Source organism: Marmota flaviventris, chromosome 12 (genome assembly GCF_047511675.1).
Source record: "Marmota flaviventris isolate mMarFla1 chromosome 12, mMarFla1.hap1, whole genome shotgun sequence".
NCBI classification, from domain to species: Eukaryota; Metazoa; Chordata; class Mammalia; order Rodentia; family Sciuridae; genus Marmota; species Marmota flaviventris.
The window spans coordinates 27,007,810-27,031,523 of NC_092509.1; the positions used below are offsets into that span (position 1 = coordinate 27,007,810).

General features: G+C 34.4%; 1 protein-coding gene across 2 annotated transcripts in view; it reads right to left on the reverse strand.

The window, feature by feature from the left end:
- The window catches only part of Usp6nl (USP6 N-terminal like), a 161,494-nt gene that overhangs the window by 130,703 nt on the left and 7,077 nt on the right, over positions 1–23,714 (reverse strand). Inside the window, exons 1-2 of one of the 2 annotated variants that reach the window (XM_071599800.1) lie at positions 19,180–19,230; positions 14,978–15,069 (exon numbers count right to left, since the gene is read on the reverse strand). In XM_071599800.1, coding sequence (XP_071455901.1) covers positions 14,978–14,981 — 4 coding nt within the window. In that variant the 5' untranslated portion in view covers positions 14,982–15,069; positions 19,180–19,230. Of the gene's footprint in view, positions 1–14,977; positions 15,070–19,179; positions 19,231–23,714 lie in introns of those variants that run through there. The other variant, XM_027944886.3, reaches the window with a different exon arrangement.

Below are 23,714 nucleotides of genomic sequence, written 5' to 3' on the forward strand. Positions count from 1 at the left end.
CAAAATGAATCAAGGACTTAGGAATACAACCAGAGACCCTGCGTCTAATAGAAGAAAAAGTAAGCCCTAATCTCCATCATGTGGGATTAGGCCCCAACGTCTTTAATAAAACTCTTGTGGCACAAGAATTAAAATCAAGAATCAATAAATGGGATGGACTCAAACTAAAAAGCTTCTTCTGAGCAAAACAAACAATCTGTGAATACAGAGCCTACATCTTGGGAGCAAATCTTTACCCCTCACACATCAGATAGATCACTAATCACAATAGATCACTAATCACTAGGGTATATCAAGAACTCAAAAAGCTAAACACCAAAAAAAAAAAAAAAAAAACCCAATCAATAAATGGGCCAAGGATCTAAAGAGACACTTCTCAGAAGATGATGTACAATCAATTAACAAATACATGAAAAAATGTTCATCATCACTAGCAATTAGAGAAATGCAAATTAAAACCACTCTATGATTTCATCTCACTAAAGTCAGAATGGCAGCTATTATGCATACAAACAACAGTAAGTGCTGGCGAGGATGCAGGGAAAAGGCACACTCATACACTGGTGGGACTGCAAATTGGTGCAGCCAATATGGAAAGCAGTATGGAGATTTTGGGGAAAATTGGGAATGGTACCACCATTTGACCCAGCTGTCCCTATCCTCAGTCTATACCCAAAGGACTTAAAAACAGCATACTACAGGGACACAGCCACATCAATGTTTATGGCAGCACAATTCATAATAGCTAAACTGTGGAGCCAACCTAGATGCCCTTCAATACATGAATGGATTAAAAAATGTGGCATATATGCACGATGGAATATTACATAACAATAAAAGAGAATAAAATCATCGCATTTGCAGGTAAATGGATGGAGTTAGAAAAGATAATGCTAGGTGAAGTTAGACAATCCCAAAAAACCAAATGCCAAATGTTTTCATTGAGGGCTGGGATGTAGCTCAGTGGCAAAGCATCTGCCTTGCATTCGCAAAGCCCTGGGTTCGACCCCCAGTTCCAAAAAAGACAAAAAAAAGAACCCCACCAAATGTTTTCTTTGATATAAGGAAGGCTGATTCATAGTGGGATCAGTAGTGGGAGCATGGAAGGAATAGACAAACTCTAGATAGGGCAGAGGGGTTGGAGGGGAAGGGAAGGGGCATGGGGTAATTAATGTGATGATCATTACTATCCAAATCACATGTATGAAGACACGAATTGATGTGAATATACTATGTATACAATCAGAGATATGAAAAATTGTGTTCTATATATGTAATAAGAATTGTAATGCATTCTCCTGTCATAAATAAAAAATTTTTATATAAAAATGGTATATTTTACCATAATTTTTTTAAAAGTTATCCTGTCTAAAAATCATATAATGCCACTGAAAGCAAATTTGTGTCATTTTAAGTCTAATAGGTTAGTTATGGTGAAATCAGTATCTTCAGATACCAAATACCAGACTAACTGTAAATGGGCACAATCTTTTAGATTGTGGTACGGCCATTGACCACCATCCTTTTTTAGAAAGACACATGACATGGGTGAAAAAAAATTCAATACAATAAATTTAGCCTAAGGAATTAATTGCAGTTTGTAAGTTAAAGAAGAAATTCATCAGTGATATTCATTCTGCAAACACTTTTTTAAAAAACTGAACCATTCCAAATGACCACAAAATAAGAAACTGGTTAAATAAGTTATGATGCACCAATACCTTTGAGAAATATGATAATGATGAATTCTAATTTTAAAAACAATTACAAAAATATAACTGTTTAAACACAATTGAACATGGAACATTCAAATATAAAATTCCCAATATCCCATGAACACAATAATATAGAAATATTATCTGGACATTATCATATGCAGAAGAGAAAAATGGCTTCTTTAATGAGATTACCAATGATCTTTTTCACATTTTCAAAATATATTCATTTTAATGTTACACTTATACTTTTAAAAACAACCATGAGAACAAAAGTGAGTTGGGAAAGATGAAGCAAATAGATTAGAGATAAAAATATTGAAGGGAGGCACAAGTGGAGTATTTATTTAAACTAAATTTATAAATTTAGTCTCTTCCAAATCCACCTGCTTCTACCAATACTCAACTTTCCCTTATTAATCTCTAAATGCCAGGTGTTACTCGTTCTTCTGTTTAGAGCACTCTCCCTCTTCCTCTTCACTTAGTCTCAGGTACAGATAGACATCATTATCCAAAGTACATGTATGAAGACATGAATTGGGTATCAACATACTTTATATACAAACAGAGATATGAAAAACTGTGGTATATATGTGTAATAAGAATTGTAATTTATTATTTATTATTTATTTAATTTAATTTATTGATTAAAAAAAGATTTCCCCAATGTAATCTTCCTGACCTATCAAAGTATGGGTTCCCTTGCACCTGCAGACTCTGGAATTTCCTTTGTTGTATCAATAATGACAAACTGCACTTGTTCAGTATCTGTCTTTTCCACTAACTCTGTGCTCTACAAAGCCAAGGGCCATGGCTACCTCAATTCTTGGCAATATCCCCAAAGACCAAGACAAGCAGCAATACACATAGAGGGAGGGGCTCATTAAGTATTTGTTTATATTAAAACAAAAACATAATCATTATTATTTAAAGTCATAATCCTCTTCCTTAAAATTTGTTTTAAAATCACATTCAAACATAATGACTCTTAGATTATTTTAAGAAATTCTAGGGGCTGGGGTTGTGGCTTAGCGGTAGAGCACTCACCTAGCATGTGCGAGGACCTGGGTTCGATCCTCAGCACCACATATAAATAAATAAATAAAATAACGGTATTGTGTCAACTACAACTAAAAAATATTTTAAAAGAAAGAAAGAAATTCTAGTACCATGCATCTGAAAGTTGCCTATGAATTTGAATTTCTTATCTTTTGTAATACTCCAAGTAAATTTTCTAGCTTTCACTATACCATGTAATTATCAAACTTTTAATAGTCATAACTGTAAATGGTAAATATCTTGATACGGTATATTAAATCTAATATGACCATAAATCTCTGAAACCCAATGAGATTCAGTCTTGATATGTTCATTTATTCTACTGAAATCTCATTTTTTTTAATTTACTCATTCTAATTATGATACATAACAGCAGAATTCACTTCAATTCATAGTACACATATAGAGCACAATTTCTCATGTCTCTGGTTGTACTCAAAGTAGAGTCACACCATTGGTGTCTTCATATATGTACTTAGGGTAATGATGTCCATCTCATTCCACCATCTTTCCTAGTCCCATGCCCACTCCCTTCTCCTCCCTTCCCTTGCCCTATCTAAAGTTCCTCCATTCCTCCCATGCTCCACTCCCCACCCCTATTATGAATCAGCATCCACATATCAGAGAAAAAATTTAGCTTTTGGTTTTTTGAGATTTTAAACTTTTAACTCTAATGCAATCTCAATTTATGTTACTAGCTGCAATTATTTTATTACTATAAAACAATTATATTCAACACTACTATGCTTTACACCTTCATAGTATTTGTTCACTATCATCCTGAGAACTTGGTCAACATAATTCAAACCAGAAATTCTGCTAAAAGTGACCTCTTGATAAAATCCAAATTTCTCCTTTCAAGATCTTCTCATATTCTCTTGCATAAGATCTGTTCTTAAGTAAGAGATCTGAATCCTGTTTCAATTAAAGAAGAAATTAGAAATTTTTCTATTAAAGAGCTAACTAGAAAAGGAATCTAAAGGTCACCAAGCTTTCTTCCTTTCTCTTCAAGATAGGCTTCCTGACAGAATGCCCCCAAACCAGGCACATGTTTTGTCAGATCCCAAAGAGGAACTGTCAGACAACACTTATTAGAGAAATATTGTATAAAAGGACATGTCTGTATTCTTCAAAACCATCAATAATATGAAAGATAAAGATCTGAGAAGCTGTTCTGTATTGGACAGACTTAATAATCAAATCCAATATATGAATAATTATTTTATTATTATAAAACAATTATTATGGGCTGGACCTTATACTAAAGATTTCCATAAAGAAAATCTCGGGGGAAACTGTCAAAACACTGGAATAAGGATATATATTAGAAAAATGATCTATGCGATTACTTTGCCATGGTTGCACTAGAGAATGGCCTTCTTCATTTGAACTACATACTTAGTTACAAATGGGAAAATAAGTATGATACATGCAACCTACTCTGAAATGGTTCAAAAATAAATGATACATATTTTTAAAACACATTTTCAGAAATAAAATGTAAAAATAAAAAATTGAACCTACTTAAAAAGTTAAGTTGGACTGGTTGGAAAAGAGGTAGATGCTAGAATTTCACGTGCTGAGAAGAAATACATGTTAATGAAAGAAAAAAATAAGAAGGAAAACAATGTGGATCTAAAACACAATTTAGCAATGAACAGGAAAAGCCTATATTTTTCAGTTAGAATAAAACCTCTAATGACTAACAACATTTACATTATATTTTAAGGGAAAGTGAGTGATCACTCCATTTTTAACATAAATCAAACATTTTAAAGCAACTTTTGTTTTTTCAGGTGCAGAGATACTTCTTTTCTATTATGGAATCATTTGGAAACCACATTCCTTTTAACAAAGTGAGTCTGGGTTCCCCACATCTAGTACATAATATACCTGACATGCCCATGCAAGTCAGTTTCTGTATAGGTACATATAGGTACACCACTCCCATAAAAGGTCTGACCCAGGTAAATTTTTCTTAAAAAAAAAATCACACAGCTGGGGAGGTAGCTCAGTGGTACAGCACCTGCCTCACATGTGCAAGGCCCTGGATTCAATTGTCAGTACCATAAATAAATAAATATCACTGGCCCTATTTCTTCTAAGTATGGCAACTTGGCAAGGGAAAAGCACCTTTCCTTACCCAAAGGAAAGACTCTAATAGCAATGAAGATGTCCCCTTAGCAGCAAGGAAACCCTCTTTACATAGTTTCTAGAAATAGGATTTTACCATAAGAAATAAGATTTTTTATAATAAAGCATGCCAATGGAATATATCTCACTAATCATACTATAGTGATCTGAACCATTCTCTTAGCAGGAACACTTCTGTATAGTAGTTAAAACAAATTCAAGCAGTTCTGACAATTAAATTCAAACTTTGTTGTACCATAATTGTCACATGTAAACAAGTTTGTAATGCTCTTCCAACACTGTAGTTGTAATGCTCTTCCAATACTGTAGTTCCTCCTCTCCAAATTCAACACACCTTTCACATCACCTACATCTGCATATCACACACAACAAAAAGGTATTACCTAAGGAAAATACACAAGACCAACATAAAATATACAACGTAAAAATTTAATACACATATACATATTTGATTTGAGTCTCTTTTAAATTATAATCAAGCAAACATATTCTCATTACCTTGCATTTACTAGAACATTACAAGGTTAACTAGTGAAGAGATCAAACATAATGCTTTACAGTACAGTATCAAACCCTTTACTAAGAGTCTATAAATTCTATCTCTAGTCTATTCTTCTAAAATCAAAAACAGGTGACTATATTTTTTAAAAGACATTGTCACTATAAATGCCCCACAATATAAATGTTAATAATGAGTATATATCAGTGTCTGACTATAATCTTTTATATTTTATTGTTTATCCTTTAGCATCTGAATGCTTCTAATGTGTGAGAGGGACTCCGCCTGGTGCAACTCCAAGGTATCTAGGTCATGCCCATGCAAGTCAGTTTCTGTATTCAGGGGGAAAAACAGAACTCCACCATCACCATCTCTGAACATGAATAAAATGGAACCTGTGTAAGTTTTCATTTAACCTGACATCCTAACACCTGGATCATGATAAAAACAGAGCATTTCCATTTAAAAAAACTAATATTATGGCTCAGTGCTTGAAGTGGAAGTCTCTGAAAAGGGGAAAAACTGGGAAAATTTTTTCACTCCACTCTTGAGCCTTTCAAACCTACAACTTTAAATAGAGACTAGAATTACCTTCACAGTCACCTTATCTATTTCCAAAAAAAGAAAATGTAATAACCAAAATAGCATTTTAGCTCAATTTTGAGGAAGGACACAGACTTGGACATTTTTTATGTCAATTTCATACTTCTGAAAATTAGGAGACACCTATACAATAGCATCCATCAAATACATTGACAGGCTCAAATTCCCTTAGCACAAAATGACTGTTTTATGGGAAAAAAGTAGTAATATACAGCTGTACAGACAGTATTGAAATATTGGATGTCAATTATATATTTGTTCAGTAAAGATTACATGACAAATATCACTAATTTGTGCTTCCACTGTCTTAATAAATGAGAAATAATAAAACTCATGCACATAACATTTTCATACAGAAATAATTTGAGAAGTTAATGTAAAAGGCATGAATTTCATCAATTCTAATAACATTAAAGAAAAAACTTATATAATAATCACACTTTTTGCAAAATTAATGAAAGAGACAGCAAGATTAATATATAAGAGTGGTAATCTGAAATATATATTCCCCTCTGAACTCCTCTGAGCAAGAGAACATTTACCTACATTTGGAGTAATGGTATTTCTGAAAGTGATCAAATCATAATTCAAACTCAGAGCAACACAAGTAGGCCCCCAAACCTGAGAAATGTGTTTTCTTACCTTAGCTTAAAAGGGCGTACTTTGTTTTATCCACTAGGTATGCTCCTATAAAGACAAAACTGAAAGTGGAAATTTTCTGACTTAGTCATAAACTTTAGAGCTAAAAGCCTTCCAAATGATGGAGTTCAGAGCCTCAGGAGGCTAAGGCAGTAGGATTGCAAGTTCAAAGCCAGCCTCAGCAACTTAGCAAGGTCCTACACAACTCAGCAAGACTCCATCTCAAAATTTAAATAAATAAATAAATAGGGCTGGGGATACAACTCAGTAGTTAAGCACCCCTGGGTTCAATTTACAGGAAGAAGAGGAGGAGGAGGAAGAGGAGGGGGGAGAAGGGGGGCGAGGAGGAGGAGGAGGAAGGAGGAGGAGGAGGAGGAAGCAGGAGAATAAGAAGGAGAAGGAGGAGGAGGAGGAGGAGGAGGAGGAGGAGGAGGAGGAGGAGGCGGCGGCGGCGGCGGCGGCGGCGGCTACAGTGGTGGCAGAGGAGGAGATGATGATTAAACAAATGAGTAAAGCTGGGGGTAAGGAGGGTTCCATTAATACAATCAAGCTACTTGCTCTACAGAACACAGCTAGTTAGCACCAAAGTCAACATTCCAAACCAGGGCTCTAGGACTCTGGGAACTGGGAGAAGAATGCCACTAGAAAACTGACTGCTCCCTGAACAGAATTTTAAGAGTTCCCTTAAGAATTGAGTGTTTGTTATCCTGAAGAATTAAAGTTATCTTGCTATAGTGATACATGCATACCCATATTTATAGCTGTACAATTCACAATAACCAAACTATGATACCAGCCTAGTTGTCCAATCAACGGATGAATGGATAAAGAAAATGTGGTATATATACACAACAGACTTTTATTCAGCCATAAGGAAAAATGAAACTATGGCATTTGCAAGGAAAATGGATGGAACTAGCATTATGTCAAGTGAAACAAGTCAAACTCAGAAGGCTAAGGGTCATATGTTTTCTCTCATATGCTGAAGCTAGGGAGGAAAAAGGAGAACAAAGGTGGGGGGTCGATCTCCTAAAAATCAAAGGAAGATCAGTAGAGGAAAGGAACAAAGGGGTGGGAGGTAGGGAAGGAGGAAGAGATACTGGGGAGTGATACTGGCCAAACTATATTGTTATATTGTGTGCATGTACAAATATGTAACAATAAATCCCACCAATATGTGCAATTATAATGCACCAATTTAAAAATATGGGGAAAAAAAATAAAAGAATGTCTGAAGATTATTTTTAAGTCATTTGGCATCTAAGATGTGTACTATACAAAAAAATAGTTTAAGTTAATTTATAGACCAAATTTATACATATTATGCACTATATTATCAATCTAAAAGAAATAATTGTAATGTCAGGCCTACAGAAACCTGGTAAATAATGCAGCTTTTAAAAAGCAATAATATAACCAATGGTAGCTAAAATTTTAAGATTTGACTAAAAAAGGTAATTTTGAATGTTCACTAAGTTTATACCATTGTAATTACTTATATTTACACTAAAATTCGAAATTATTAATAGAAGGAGACCAAATTTTCACACACAAAAAACAGATTTTAATTACAAATCAATTTCTCTTAAACAGATAACATGTGTGTGAGTATGTTTGTATGTGGACAAGGAGAGGAAGGGAAGAATGAATACAATATAAACGATAGGTAAATCTGGGAAAAAAGTATGTGGAAATTTTACATTCTCTTTTTATAATTTTTGTTGTTTATTTAAGTATCAAAAGAAAAAGATACAAAATATGCAAACCAACTCCTAAATTTTTTAAAAAATACTATAACTAAATAAATTCTAAATACATTAAAGGCATATCAACTTCTCATAGTACCAACCAAGAATTACTCATGTTTCTATATCAAGTAGTCAAAAAGAAAATAAATTAGCTAAAAGCAAAGTATTTCCATTTTAAATGGTCAGTTATTAACACAATGAAGTGTATTAAACTAAGAAATTATTTGCATACATTTTCTGAGGAGCAATGTTTGCTGGCATTCTTTATCATCTTACCTACTTCATTTATTGCTGCCACAATTCTAACAGGTTATACACAGTGATTGCTATACACTCTACCGGTCCCCTGCCTACTAAATGCCAATACGTCCCCCTGGTAACTGTCAACCACAAAGTCTCCAAACATTTCCTAATTCTCTCCTATACTAAGAGTCACTGATTATTCAGTATAAGAATGCCTGAAGCCAGGCACTATGGAGCACAACTGTAATCCCAGTGACTGAGGAGGCTTAGGCAGGAGGATCACTAATTCCAGGCCAGCCTCAGCAACTCATCGAGGCCCTAAACAATTTAGTGAGACCCTGTCTCAAAATAAAAAATAAACAAGACAGGACTGGGGATGTGGCTCAGTGGTAAAGCACCCCTGGCTTCAACCCCCAGTACCAAAAAAAAAAAAAAATGCTTAACATTTAAAAACCTAAATTTCTCAAATGTAAATAAATCATAATATAATAGAAAAAAAGGGTCAGGCATGGTGGTACACACCTATAATCCCAGTGACTCAGAAAGCTGAGGCAGGAGGAATGCAAGTTCAAAGCCAGCCTCAGCAGCATGAGGCCCTAAGCAACTTAGTAAGACTCTGTCTCAAAAAATAAAAAGGGCTGGGAATGTGAAGATAAAGCACCTCTGGGTTAAATTCCTAGCATACATACATACACACACACACACACACACACACACACATACACACACACACACATTAATTAAAAGGATTATCTGTTATACTCTACAAAGGGATTCTTTTCAAGATTCCATTAAATGACAGACATGTCAGGGTTTAAAATACAATTCAACTTAAATCTTCTTTAACTTCTACTCATCTTCTGAGGTACACAGTTATTTTATAAAAAAGAATATATATCTTGATAGATTATTGTTCTAGGCAGAATTTTTAGCCATACTTAGTGAAAGTCTATTACTTCCTGCATAATTTTTTTATTTACTATGACTACAAGAATCCTTAAACCACCACTGAGGGATTTAGATTCAATTATTTATAAGATTATGGGCTCTAACAAATGCTAAAGCAAATTGTTCTTCACTCCAGCACAAACTTAGTCCATTGCTCCAATAAGTGAGAAATGTGTTTGCCAGCTTTTCATCACTGTGATCAAAATACCTGACCAGAACAACTCAGAGAAGGAAAAGTTTATTTTGGTTTCAGAGATACAGTCCATGGTCAGCCAACTCCAACACTTTGTGCCTGAGAGTAGGCAGAATTTCATGGAGGAAGAGCATGAAAAAGGAAATCTGCTTTCCTCATGGTAGCCAGGAGGAGAGAGAGAGGGAGAGGGAGAGGGGGTGGGGGGTAGGGAGGGAGAGATGCACTGAGGAGCCAGGGACAAATAAAATCCTCAAGGGCACACCTCCAGTGATCTACTTCTTTCAGCCACACCCCACCTGCCAAGAGTTACCATACAGTATAGTCCATTCAAATTATTAATCCATCAAATGGATTAATCCACTGATTAGGTTATAGCTCTCTTAATCTGATCATTTCACCACTGGACTTTCCTGCATTAACACATGAACTTTTCAAGTGACACTTCCAAATCATAACAATGAAGATCTCTACCCCATCCTACTAGAAAACAATAAATACATTATACCCAAATTATACACTGCCATTCCTTTTCCTCAGTTGAATGAAAAGTATTTCACACCCAAAAGGGACCTCAAAAAACTCATTCTATATTTTAGGTCAAAGGATAAGATCAAACACTGATGCAACACATTCCTGGAGTGCTCAGTCAGAGAGAACTGACATTCAAAAAAACTCAGAAAACATGTCATATAATTAATCACAAATCAAAATTTTCCTAATGGAAGTAAAATAAAATACAGAAGTGAAACTAAAATCGTAAAAGAAAAGTAAGCAAACTTTTTGTGCCTAAAACTTTAAAAAAATCTTTTCCATTAAAATAATCATTAGTTTGTATGACACTGCCTTTTACCCAAATTTTCTCGTTGTAATCTCCATTAAAGATCCAACACATCCATTTCAAATTACAGAACCAATTCAAATATAACAACTTTATTTCATCTTTGGCATCATTTGGTACAACAAAATGAACAAATCAAATGAAAGTTAAACATCGCAAAACATGCAAATACAGAAAAACAAGAACAATTTAAGTACTGAAAAATCAAAAGACTTTTTGTGGATTGTAATCAATTCAATAATCCGCAATGAAATTCACAGCATCCTAAAGCATCACATAATACATTTTCCACAATAATAAGATTCAGCCTCAGAATCTGATAGAATATATATCAGAATAAAAGCTGAAAACCATCATAAAGCATTTAACAAATTCTCTACACCTTACAGTTAGTGTACCCCAACTATGTCAGTTGGGTGGAAAAGTTGACCCCCTCAGCTTTCAGGGCAATTAGATATACATGGCAGCATGGCCTGTATTGTCAAAACCACTTGCCTCCAACTTTCATTTATATGTCCCATGTACAATGACATGTGTTTCGAGACACGGAAAGGGTTGGGAAATTCTGTAGAGATAAATCTACCCACATACAGTAGTATCCAATCCTTCTTTTAATCTCTAGAGAAATATTTTTTAAAATGTTACTGAACCCATCATTCTTAACCAAAGAGGATTCAAAATTCTAAACTTTTTAATGACATATATGCCTGTGTTTTTATAAATTTTTTTTCAAAAACAGGACTTCTAATATACTCGATTCCCACTTTTTCAAAGACTTACAACCTCTAGAAATTTCAACAGAAACATGAAACTACAATACCCCCTAACATATCATTACACTGTTCTACTGAAGAGGAATTTCCTTTTCTAGAGAAAATCAACAAATAAGCAAGAAACAGAAATGTAACTCAGTTTGATTCAAAGAGTGCTTAAAAAGAAAGTGAAGTCTAAGAACAAAGCTAGGAAAGGCAAACACTGCCTATGTGACTTGCCTTACAAATAACAAAAACATCCATTTGTCAGAGTAATTTTTCCAGAATGAAATCGTATTAAGTCATCCTCATAACTGAAATCCTTTAACACTCTGTAAGCCCTACAAGAAGAAGTCTGAGCTTCCTAGACTGTAAGTGACCTGAGGCCTGACTTCCTCTCTCCCAGCTTTCTCTCTCAATCTCCCTTCCCACCTCTGCTCTACAGAAGGTTCAACTGCTTAGTAACACTTCCGTGGAGTCAAACCTTCACGTCTTTCTCACACTGTTCCATTTACCCAGAATGTTTAATCTGTGGTACTCTCTACACACACTCTTTTTTTTTTTAACGGGAACGGCTCAAATTTCATCTAGAAATATTAATACACAAATAGCTACCATATACTAAGGACATTACTTTAGTAACATACAAAGATACAATATTTATCTAGTACCTCAGTGCCAGGAATAGTGTTCAGCACTAGGAATTGAATGTTTGCCCTCAAGGAGCCTCAAGGAGTGTACAAATTAGAGAAAGATAAGAGAACAAACAAGTAGATGATTTTTAATATAGAATGATAGATACCAAAAGAGGAAAGAGGAGAGCTATGGAAAAGTACAATGGGTTCAACTAGCAAGTGAAGTGGTACAGAAACCACAGGAAAGAGCTCTAAACTAGAAAGCCAAGCTGAAGGTGATTTAAAAAAAAAAAAAAAAAGATATATATATATTTTAAGTGTGAAGTAAGAAGTCTGGACCTAACTTTAATACCAGTGTTTAGACCACAACAGTATTATTCACTCTTTGCAGCTCCTCCTTCTTTACAACAACACACAAAAACAAATATTTTAACAAATAAAATATATAAATAAGTCAGAAAAATGACATAGCCATGCCCCAAAAAGTGTGTTAAATCTCTCTGGATCAGAAATCTAACAGGAACACAAAATGTGAAACAAGCTAAGGCCAATCTGGACCCCAGAGCAGGAAAAAACAGCAGGAAGTCTGATCCTATGAGGTAACTGTAAATAAAAGTGTCCCATATAAAGCAGGGTCAGTAGCCAGGCGCTTAGCTTAAAACCAGGGACTGCTTTTCCTAGATTGTAAATTAGACTGAAAAAGGTTTCTGCTAACTTTGCTGAAGCTACCACTTACAGAGGTTGCTGACCTAATGCCAGCTGACTTGGTGACTGAATCTGTGATGTCCCCAATGTCACCAGGGGCCAGGGCTCTATCTACTAACATAGACCTGATACTGATATGGGAACTCCAAAGCCAGGCCGAGATAACTACAAATCTGCTAGAGCAGCAGGGAAAATCCCAAAGAGAGAGAGGGAGACCACTGAACAAAAGGAAAATAAATAAACAACACATCAGAATGTGCCTGCAAAATTACAGAACATGATAAAAACACCAATAATATCAACAATCATAACAAATTCACTGCAGATAATTTTTTTAAATCATCAAATGATCTAGAAATGACTTTAAGAATATAAAAGATTCACAAAAAGATAAAAGAAGTAACAAAAGAATGGAACAATTGTAAAAATAAGCAGAAAAGAAAAAGAACTAGTGGACATAAAAAAGAACCAAATAAAAATATTCCAGGACTGGAGCTGCAGGTCAGTGGTAAGGCACTTGACTAGCATGTGAGAGGCCAGTTTCAATCCTCAGCACCACATAAAAATAAATAAATAAATAAATAAAATTCTTTTAAAAAAAAATTCCAAGTGAGATAAAACCATTGTCACTTTGAAATAAAATGTTAACACCATTAGGCACCTAACAAGTCATCTGCCTTCAACCTCATAGGGATCCATTTTTTTAGTGGACAAGACACTGTGTCAAATTCTGAATTCAAAATTGAAAACATAGAATGCCTGTCCTCAAAAACACTCACATTTGCAACAGATGCTACCAAAACCTTAACATTACATATTAGAAGAAATCTTGGTTTTTCAAACATGGAAACATTTTTTAAACTAAAATGCTTGCTATTTCTGTTTTAATTTTCATGAACTCATGGCCATCTTCACTAGAATTAGCACTTTACATTAGATAGGCATTTTTATAAAATTTCATGAATGGAACTGAAATAAGCAAAGCTGCTTCTTTCATAATCTGGTGTATTTGAATGCATCTACCAACGATCCTTGTTTATTCAAAGTATTCCAACAGGAAAAAGGATACCACTGAAAAGCTTTGAAAATGAAAGACCACTTCTTGCAATATTCTTGGTAGAAAACTCATACTTCACAATAACAAAAACTTCATTTTTCTGGAAACATAGCTCAGTTGGTAGAGTGCTTGCCTTGCACACATAAGGCCCAGCACCAAAAAAAAAAAAAAAAAAAAAAAACTTCATTTTATCAACTACCAAATTAATTACATTGATCCAAGAAAAGCTGCAGCTAATTCATATTAAGATAAATATATATCAATATAAATAATATGCAAAAAAGTAACCTCTCTAACATTATATTCCAAAAAGGAAATGTTCACAACATCTCAGAGTTTCCATCATCAAAAAATCTACACTTTGAAACTGCCATAGGATTCCAGAGAGGATAAAATTTCATTTTTTCCTCATCCTCTAAAAGAAAACAGTTAACACAAAATAATAAAACCAGTTCTGTTCACAAGCAGAGGTGGTCAGAAATTGACAGAAAATATTACATATATGTATATACACCATCTTCTTTAAACCAAGGGGAAAAAACCTATATCAAATCTGGTTAAGGGGGCTGGGGTTGTGGCTCAGTGACAGAGCGCTTGCCTCGAACATGTGAGGCACTGGGTTCGATCCTTAGAATCACATAAAAATAAATAAACAAAATAAAGATATTGTGTCCATGTATAAATAAAAAATATTTTTTTAAAAAAATCTGGTTAAATCCAGGATAGCCTTGGTTTCTTATTCAAATGCATTGATAGAGATATTTTTATTTTGTTTTGTCTTGCTTAAATATATTAACCCATGTTACCCAATGATTAAATTTCACACAATAAAACCTCTCTTAATTGTGGCCAATGTCAATATTTCCTACTCATATTTCTAAAGGTTCATTTTCCAATGGCTAGTAATTAGAAATTTTCAAATGACAGAACTAAATCAGCCAAGAAGCTAATGATACTAATTTCCTCATCACATCTAACTTCTTAGAATAAATCAAACATCAAAAAGCATCTCCTTGCTTTAATAGAGACAAGCATACACAGAGTATTGGGAAGAACAAATTTTTCAATCTCTGAAGAAGGGATATAATTCCACTTTGTCTAGTAACACATTTTTTTTTCTTTTTTAAAGAATAATTAATATTGCAAATGCTCCTGAGATAGCTGAAATGAATCAAAGCAGCACACTTACTCATGACTGGAAATGTTTCTGTGTGTTGTCCCAATCAGATACTAAACCAAAATCTGTTGTCCAAGGTTTCTCAGAGGAATACATGTCCTATTCTGGAAACAAAAGAAAAAGGAATGGTATTTTCGAACAATAAGATTTTCTAAAAGGAAATGAAGAAAATAATTTCATTTCAAAAATTTACCTATTTACAGAAAAAACCCTTGTTACACCATTCTTTTAGAACATCATGTTAAATTCACATTTCCCTTTTTGTGAAACAAATTACTTCACAAATAAATAATATATAGAGAGTAATTACCACACAGAAGTTCATTAACAAGTGTCCTTTGGCTTTAGTATTACAAACATATTTCTTTCCCATTCCCAGTTAAGTCATATAAAGAAAACACTCTATCCAGGGTAAAGCTAGCACGTAAAGCTTGATCAATCTATTTTGATTGCATATAAATCATTTATAAAAGTCATGAAATAAAGATTACCAAAGTCATGGCTATAGACTTTCTCCAATAATGGCCATCTTCCTCATTATAAATATAAAATGGGTTCATTGTATAATAATAATAATAATAATAGAATAACAGCAAAGTACAAAAAAATTCTCTGTAATACCCCCTATATTTACCCAATCATGTGGGCATATTTCTTTTCAAGGAACATTTTCTAAGTTATTTTTAAAATACTTGATAAACACTAAATTAAAATGTGTATTTAATTCTTTTCACTCAAACATAACATAAAGCACCATCTTGTATTTAGTATTAATGTAGTGGCACCCCCTTTCTCCACAGAAAAGTCTTAATTGGACTTCTCCAGAAATCTTCACCATGGCTGATTTTAGGACTGTTAGCAAAAGAGTCCTACAACAGAGTTCAACGTAGATAAACTTTCTATTTTCGTGTTGCCCTGTCTTACTTGGCCACTGGCTAGGAAGGAATCAGCACTCCAGATGCTGAACACCCCCTTAATAGTTTTTCACAAACATGTATCCAGTGTAGTAGTTTGTAGAAATGTGTAAACAGGCCGCTGGCCTTGAGCTGGAGCTTGACAGAGATGTCTACATTTCTAAGTTAAGAGAAGTTACCAAGTGGGCTCCATGGTAACAGCTGGCAGGAGGAAGAAAAAGGGGAGAAGTAGCTCTCCCCTTCTCAAGTGTTGTCCTTGAAGGGTTAACTTGCCCAGAACAGTGAAAGGGAAAAAAACTGCTTTTACGTGAAGTTCTGTAGACTGTGAACTTCTGAGCCCCTCCCCTTACATTCTGGGTATAAAATTCTGAAACTACCTGAACTTGGGGTTCAGGGGATTGATTGATTACAGCAGAAGCTGTGCCCTCTGAACCTGGCTACAGCCAAATAAAACTGTTTCCTGCTATCTTCAGTGCCTTACCTCATCAGTCCCTACAACATGAATACAAGCTTAATGCTTTCCCTAAGATTTACATTATAAATATTGCTTTTTATCAACATATTTTTAAATAAAAAATAGTACCAAGCCTATATCTAAACATAACCCTGGTTGCACAAATGCCTGCCTAAATCTAGTTCCACAGATAAGATCAATTTCAATACAAAATTCACACTTGTGGTACCTCATGGGCAGCTTTCTTCATAAACCAGTGAGCTATTTTTTGCAATCACAAAAAGTTATAGTTTCTTAATATCTAAATCACTTAAGAAAACAGTATACTTAGGCCCTCTGCTTTTGAATCAAAATTGGGTAACGCTTTTTGAAGAAATAATGCTTGCCCATCTATATACTTACTCATTCTATGTAATAATATACATGAGAAGTACACAGTTACAAAATGTAAAACCACTGCGTAAGCATTTGTAAGTATAGCATGGTTCAGCCACTGTAATTAGCAGAGGCATATAATCATAGTTCTGCCACATAATCACCTGATCCCTATCCCACATGCTTTCTTCTTTATCTGTGCACTAGTAAATGATATTCAGATAACCCAATTACCCCAAAGGAAATGAAAAGCTGTATGGAAAATCTAAAACAACATATAATCACCAGGAGAGTTTTTAGAATACATGATAAACGTTTCTTGCAATAAATATACTTTCTTGACAATGCTTGATTAAGTCTGATTTGTCTTCCCTCCTCAAAAACATGCTAAATGATGACAAGGAAGGGCAGCCCTGCTTTATAAATATGCACTGTAGATTAAACATTCACAAAATGACCCAGGTATCCACTTACATTTATATATGTAGTCAAGTCTCTTTGCCCAGGTACTTTCCTTCTTGTTCATTTTATATCAAAAATAATTTTTATCTTAAACTTAAAATTCCTAAATGGTAACATCAAAGCACCTTGCACTACGTAATGTCCCATCCCTGCCCATAACAATAGCCAAATAAATACTTTTTTATTTTTTTATTTTTTTAGTTGTTGATAGATATTTATTTTATTTATTTATATGCAGTGCTGAGAATCGAACCCAATGTCTCACATGCACCAGGCAAGTGTGCTAACCCCTGAGCAATAGCCCTAGACATAATAAATACTTGTTCAAGGATTTAAATTCTTAAACATCAAGAATTTTATCAGTACTAAAAACACTTATCCTCAGAAACACCAATAAAATTTTAAAACACCAGATTTATAAACTTACATCTAAAGTAACAAATGTATATAAGTCTTATAGTGAGAAATATGCATATGTGAGAATTAATGTAAAATGTCATGGAGCAGTTCTTAGAAACATTTACAAAGACTTATAGCCAAAGACACTTGTTCAAGATTCTTTACATTAATCATAGCTTTAAAATATAGATCCCAATTACCTACTTTCACAGTAGGTAGTCTACCAATTATTTTAAGCAACAAGGCAGTAAAGTAGCACAGTAGATAAAATGTTCAGATTCCCTTTCTCCTCCCCTAAACACTACCATTGGATATACAAAGAAGAAGAAAAAACTTACTTTCTAATTTGCAGCCCATCCATCCCATCCAAGTATGATAAAATAATGTATCTTAAATCCACAATGTCACTAGAAGGTATTACTGGGATATTTCTGCAAAATGTGGCCTTTAATCTCATTTTCAGGCACTTTGCCTTGGGGGAGGGGGCTGTCTTGCTGGAATGTGGGAGGAACTGGCTACAGAGTTCTAACTGGAAGTGGTAGGAGCTGAGTTTGCACTGCACCAGTAGAGATGCACACCAGGTGGCTGCTCTCCCAGAATAATTAGATACCTGGCACATAACTGAAGCCAACCCACAGCTGATAGCCAAACCCCAACAAACCCAGTCAAACTCAGCAGAGATTACAGATCTGTGAGCTAGAAATAAACATTTGTCATGTGCCACTGAAAGTTTGCTGTTGTTACCCAGCATTACTATAGCCAAAGATGACTAATAACAAAGAATAAACATACTAACATTAAAAGAAAATTGACTATGGGCTGGGGTTGTGGTTCAATGTAATGAGCATGTATGAGGCACTGGTTCGATTCTCAACACCACATACAGAGAAATTAATAAAGGCCCATTAACAACTAATAAAATATTTTAAAAATTTGATTAAATTTTCAAGTTAGAAAGGCTATATTTAAATATCTAGCCATATACTATTCATAAGAAACATACCTTAATCAGGAGGACACACAGAAGGTGGGAATAAAAATATTAAAAATGTATATTAAGGGGCTGGGGCTGTAGCTCAGTGGTTGAGCCCTTGCCTGACACATGTGAGGAACTAGGTTTGATTCTCAGGACCACATACATATAAATAAAATAAAGGTATTGTTTCCATTCACAACTAAAAAATATTTATTTAAATGCACATTATGAAAATGCTCAACAAAAGAGATGTAACTACAGAAACTCTTTCACATCTGTGCTAAGAATATATTGACCAATGCTCACAGCAATGCTATTTATAATAGCAAAAAACAGGAATTCCACCAGCAGAAGGGTGAATAATTATGCCACCTTTATACAAATAAGTATTATAAAGCAGTGAAATGAATGAACTAAGTGTATATCATCAAATATATCTCACAAATATTATTGATATATACTTATATTTACTAGATTTTATACACATATACATATGTATACATATACAATGGCATATTAATATCAATGGTACAATATTTATATAATGTTATAAAATACATGAAGCTAACAATAGTTTAGGGACATATACATATATAATGAACTAAAAAAGTAACAACAGAGTGCTAGACCTCACTTTGAGGCTGATGATTTCCCCGAGCCAGGAATAAGATGAAAGTAGGGAGGGATCATCCAGCAAGAGACTGGTAATGTTCTACCACTTCAGCTGAGGGAGGGATGGAATGGACATCATTATGCAACAGGCAGTATATTATGCAATATGTTACCTGTAGTCTTAAAACATCAAGAGTTTTCTTTATGTAATATGTTACATATAGACTTCTGTATGAGTACTGTATTTTGTAGTATTTTAATATGAAAAAAACAATTTCCAACAAAATTCAGAAAGGAAATTATTATAAATAAAAGTAACATAAATATGTGTAACCACATGTATAAAGAAGTTAATGCAGTTACAATTTTTAAGCCATAATTAAGAGGCAGAAACAGTTGTAATGACTCATTTATTCTTTAAAAGACAAATACAAGTAATAGCCAGTTCTACCACAAATTACAAGATAAACTTTCTGTCAAGAGATTTATGATTATACATTATCCATGTGTAAAAAACACTGGCTGTGAGCTGGGGCTATAGCTCAGTGGGAGAGCGTTTGCCTCACACATGTGAGCACTGGGTTCAATCCTCAGCATCACATAAATAAATAAACAAATAAAGATATTATTTAAAAAAAAAAAAAAAAAAAGCACTGGCCACCCAAACAGTTGTATTATTTGTACTGTATGATCTCAGCTATCTGACCATCAAAGCTTCTGATCTTACCTTCACAAGCTAAACAATATTAGCTCATTTTCTAGTAGAAATTCCCAGGACCTATTCCTCTAAATTGCCATTCCCTCCCCTACCCCCACCCCCGAAAAAAAAACTCATGAAAAATTCCTTCATTGAAGCATTATTTGTAACAGAAAAAAATTATAAGATTCAGTGTCCACTAATATGGCTAACTGAATTGTTCATTCACTTACATGTAGTAGACTCCCTCACATCCATTAAAAATGTCGCAAAGAAACTTGTTGACAGCAAATAAATGAACACTCTGAGATGGGCTTTACACAATTTTATCAGAGTCAGCAAGAAAAAAGTATCAAAAATGATGCTTCCTCCAAGTTAAATTGATTTCCTAAAAGACATATATAAACCAGTACTTAAATGACAGATACTTACTATGCATTCAATAAATATTCACTAAGCATCGCTCAGGAGCCAGGCATTTTCTTTTTTTTTTTTTGGGGGGGGGGAGGAGGCGGGGTGGAGCGGGAGGAGGATGAACTCAGGGGTGCTTAACCACTGAGCCACATCCCCAGCCCTATTTTGTACTTTATTTAGAGACAGCAGCGTCTCACTGAGTTGCTTAACGCCTCACTTTTGCTGAGGCTGGCTTTGAACTCCTGATCCTCCTGCCTCAGCCTCCTGAGCTGCTGGGATTACAGGCATACCCCATGCAGCTCAGGTATTTTCTAGGCACAGCAAACATAACCATGAACAAAACAAAGACCCTATCCTCGTAGAAGTTATAGTATAGTAACTCTAGTACTTTCCTTTATTAATTCACATTCATAGTTCATTAGTTCCACTATGTATGTCAGGACAGATTCCCAGGTAATATCTTATCATTCTAGACAAAATAAATAAATAAATAAATAACTTCAGTTAATATTAGTCATTATTCATCAGACGGTCTCACCAATTTTTTTATAATTCTTGAGCTTTCTATAAATAATGCTCTTGCTGCAATTTATACCCCCTAAAACACAAAGCTAAATTCCCACAGCTTGAAGTACTTTTGCAACAAAAGTATAGCAAATCCCCTGTAACTGCTGGAGCAAAAAGTTTGTTTACCCTACTCACTAAATCAACAAAATACTTCCTGCTAGTAAGATCAAAGAATGAGATGGGCCTAAAAGCAAAATGAGAAATAGTTTGGTTTCATTGGTTTGTTTATATGTGTATATTTATGAAGCATCTGATAAGAATGCTTTCCTCTTCACAGGTAGAATTTAAGTTTCTAAGAACTTAACAAATTCTAATAGTTTTACGCTGGTCAACATGTGAACTTGCAGGCATCTACAAAAATAAATGTCCTTTCTAAGTCTTTCTTACTAATTTCAGTTATAGATAGTCAGGACCTTTCAAAGGTTGCTTATGATGTCACATTTGCCTTATGCACTTGATACATCATATTATTACTGTACATAATGCCTTAGCTCTACAGATAAAAGCTAAAATGAGAGCTGGGGATGTAGCTCAGTTGGTAAAATGCTTGCCTCATACGCACAAGGCATACCCCAGCACCACAGGGAAAAAAAAAAAAAAAGCTAAAATAAAAGATACACTATCTCTGATTTTCAGGAGCCTGACATAATTTTAAAAGCTGGTTAAAATACCAGACTGTCAATTATAATAATGAGTATTATAGAAGACATACCATAAAAAAAAACAAAAAAGAAAAAGTAGATATAATTCATTTTAAGCCCTATCTTCAAGGAATTTATATCAAGATTCCAAACACCAGAATGTATTCATCCATTCACTTAATAAATGTTAATTCAGCTCTACAATATGCAAAAATTGCTCAACTGGCTTGTGATAAAACAATCACAACAAACTTGATCCCAGCCATCTTGCCACTAACAGAACGTATTCAGGACAAAAGTACTAAAGGAAACTGAAGTGAAGTGGTAGTCAAGGGTTTTTGCTCATTCAAGAGCCCTGTCCTGAATGAAAATGAGTATTTGTAAGCCAAAGGGTGTAAATACATAGAGTTAAAGTGAGACTGTCAAAAAAAAAACTGGAATTCAGCAAGATAAGGGGAGACTGTCAACTTCTCAAGGAAATCATTCAACATATGAAAAATTCTAGATGCAAATATATTGCAACTCTGCCATTAATCAATTAGAGGAATTTAGATAGTTACTTTAGTTCCCTTAGCCTCAGTTTCTTTATTTATAAAGTTAAAATTTCCACCCTGTCTACCACTCAGGATTGTCATGGGATTATGCATGAAACATGCTTTGGTAATTGACACATGTATAAGTACTGATCCATTTTTGTCTCATTAAAAAATAAGTGAGTTGAACACAATTTTTTTAAGTTCTCTTTCTAGCACTGTATTATTTATGACTCTAAAAATCATTTTCATTAATTGGGCAACTAAAAAAGATTCTACTTTATTTATCATAAGTGGGATTGACCAATAAACCCAGTAAACCAGGTATGAGCTAAAATAAATTGGTCTAAAATGTTGGTTATGTTAAAATCATCATCATCATCATCATCATCATCGAGCAGATCCACCAGACATTTGAAAGAAAGTCAAGGTGATTATTAACAGTGACATGGTCACAGGGAGCCCTTAGTTTGTGGGGAAACTCTAGATGGCAATCTTCAGCGATAAGTACTCATTTCTCCTGGAAGAAAAGTGTTTTTGTAATAGTCAAAAAAAAATATTACCCAAGCAAGTCTGATGAATGAGCTTAGAATTCAAACTGATAATAATAAAGCACTGGATCACAAACAAAATGTGACATTGGGATGTCAAAGGGATAAGGCTCAATACCTCCAAAAAGCAATTTCTAAAACAAACTTCAGAAATTTATCTTCAGCAATTAATGTAAAGTCTTAGCACTAATTTGAATACATATTCTAAAATACTGCTTTAAAAATTAGCCTACTAGCAGGGTATGGTGGCACATGTCTGTAATCCCAGCAGCTAGGGAGGCTGACGCAGGAGGATCATGAGTTCAAAGCCAGCCTCAGTAAAAGCGAGGCACTAAGCAACTCAGTGAGACCATCTCTCTAAATAAAATATAAAATAGGGCTAGGGATGCGACTCAGTGGCCAAGTGCTCCAGAGTTCAATCCCTGGTACAAAAAAAAAAAATAGCCTACTACTTCCAAATCAGACCCTTCTACCTAGTCCGGATTTTCTAATAACTAAGCATCTGGCTGTGAAAGTAAAACATGAACACAAGAAAGTTATATAAAAGACAACACATGAGGGAGGGAGCTGCATTTCCAACAAACCAGGTATATAAACCAACCCTCTTGCTTAAAGACCAAGAACTGGAGAGATATACGTGCATACATACACACACACACACACACACACACACACACACACACACCAGTTTTATATTATTAAAAATATCAGGGATATAAACTGGCACAATACTTTGGCAAACAATTTGCTAAGTACTAAAGCTAAATTTATGTCTACCTTTTACTCAGCAATTCCATTCCTAGGGATATATCCAAAAGGAAGAAATTCATAAGTACATCAAAATATACACATATGAATATTCAGGGTAACTTTATTAGAAGAGCCAAAAATTAAGAACAACCCAATGTCTATTAAAAGTAGAAAGGATAAATAAATGGTGATAAATTCATGTATTAGGCTACCACAAGGGCTGACTATATTTTCCAACAATGGTCACTGTGATATTCCTGGTCCTACATGCTCCTCCAGAATTTGCCCCCCCCCCCCCAATCAAGAAGTAGAGTCCACTTCTGCTCTTTAAAGAGTACACTTACAACTGCCTTGAAGAATACTATGCAGTCAAAGTAATAGGACATAAACTCCAAGGCTAAGTA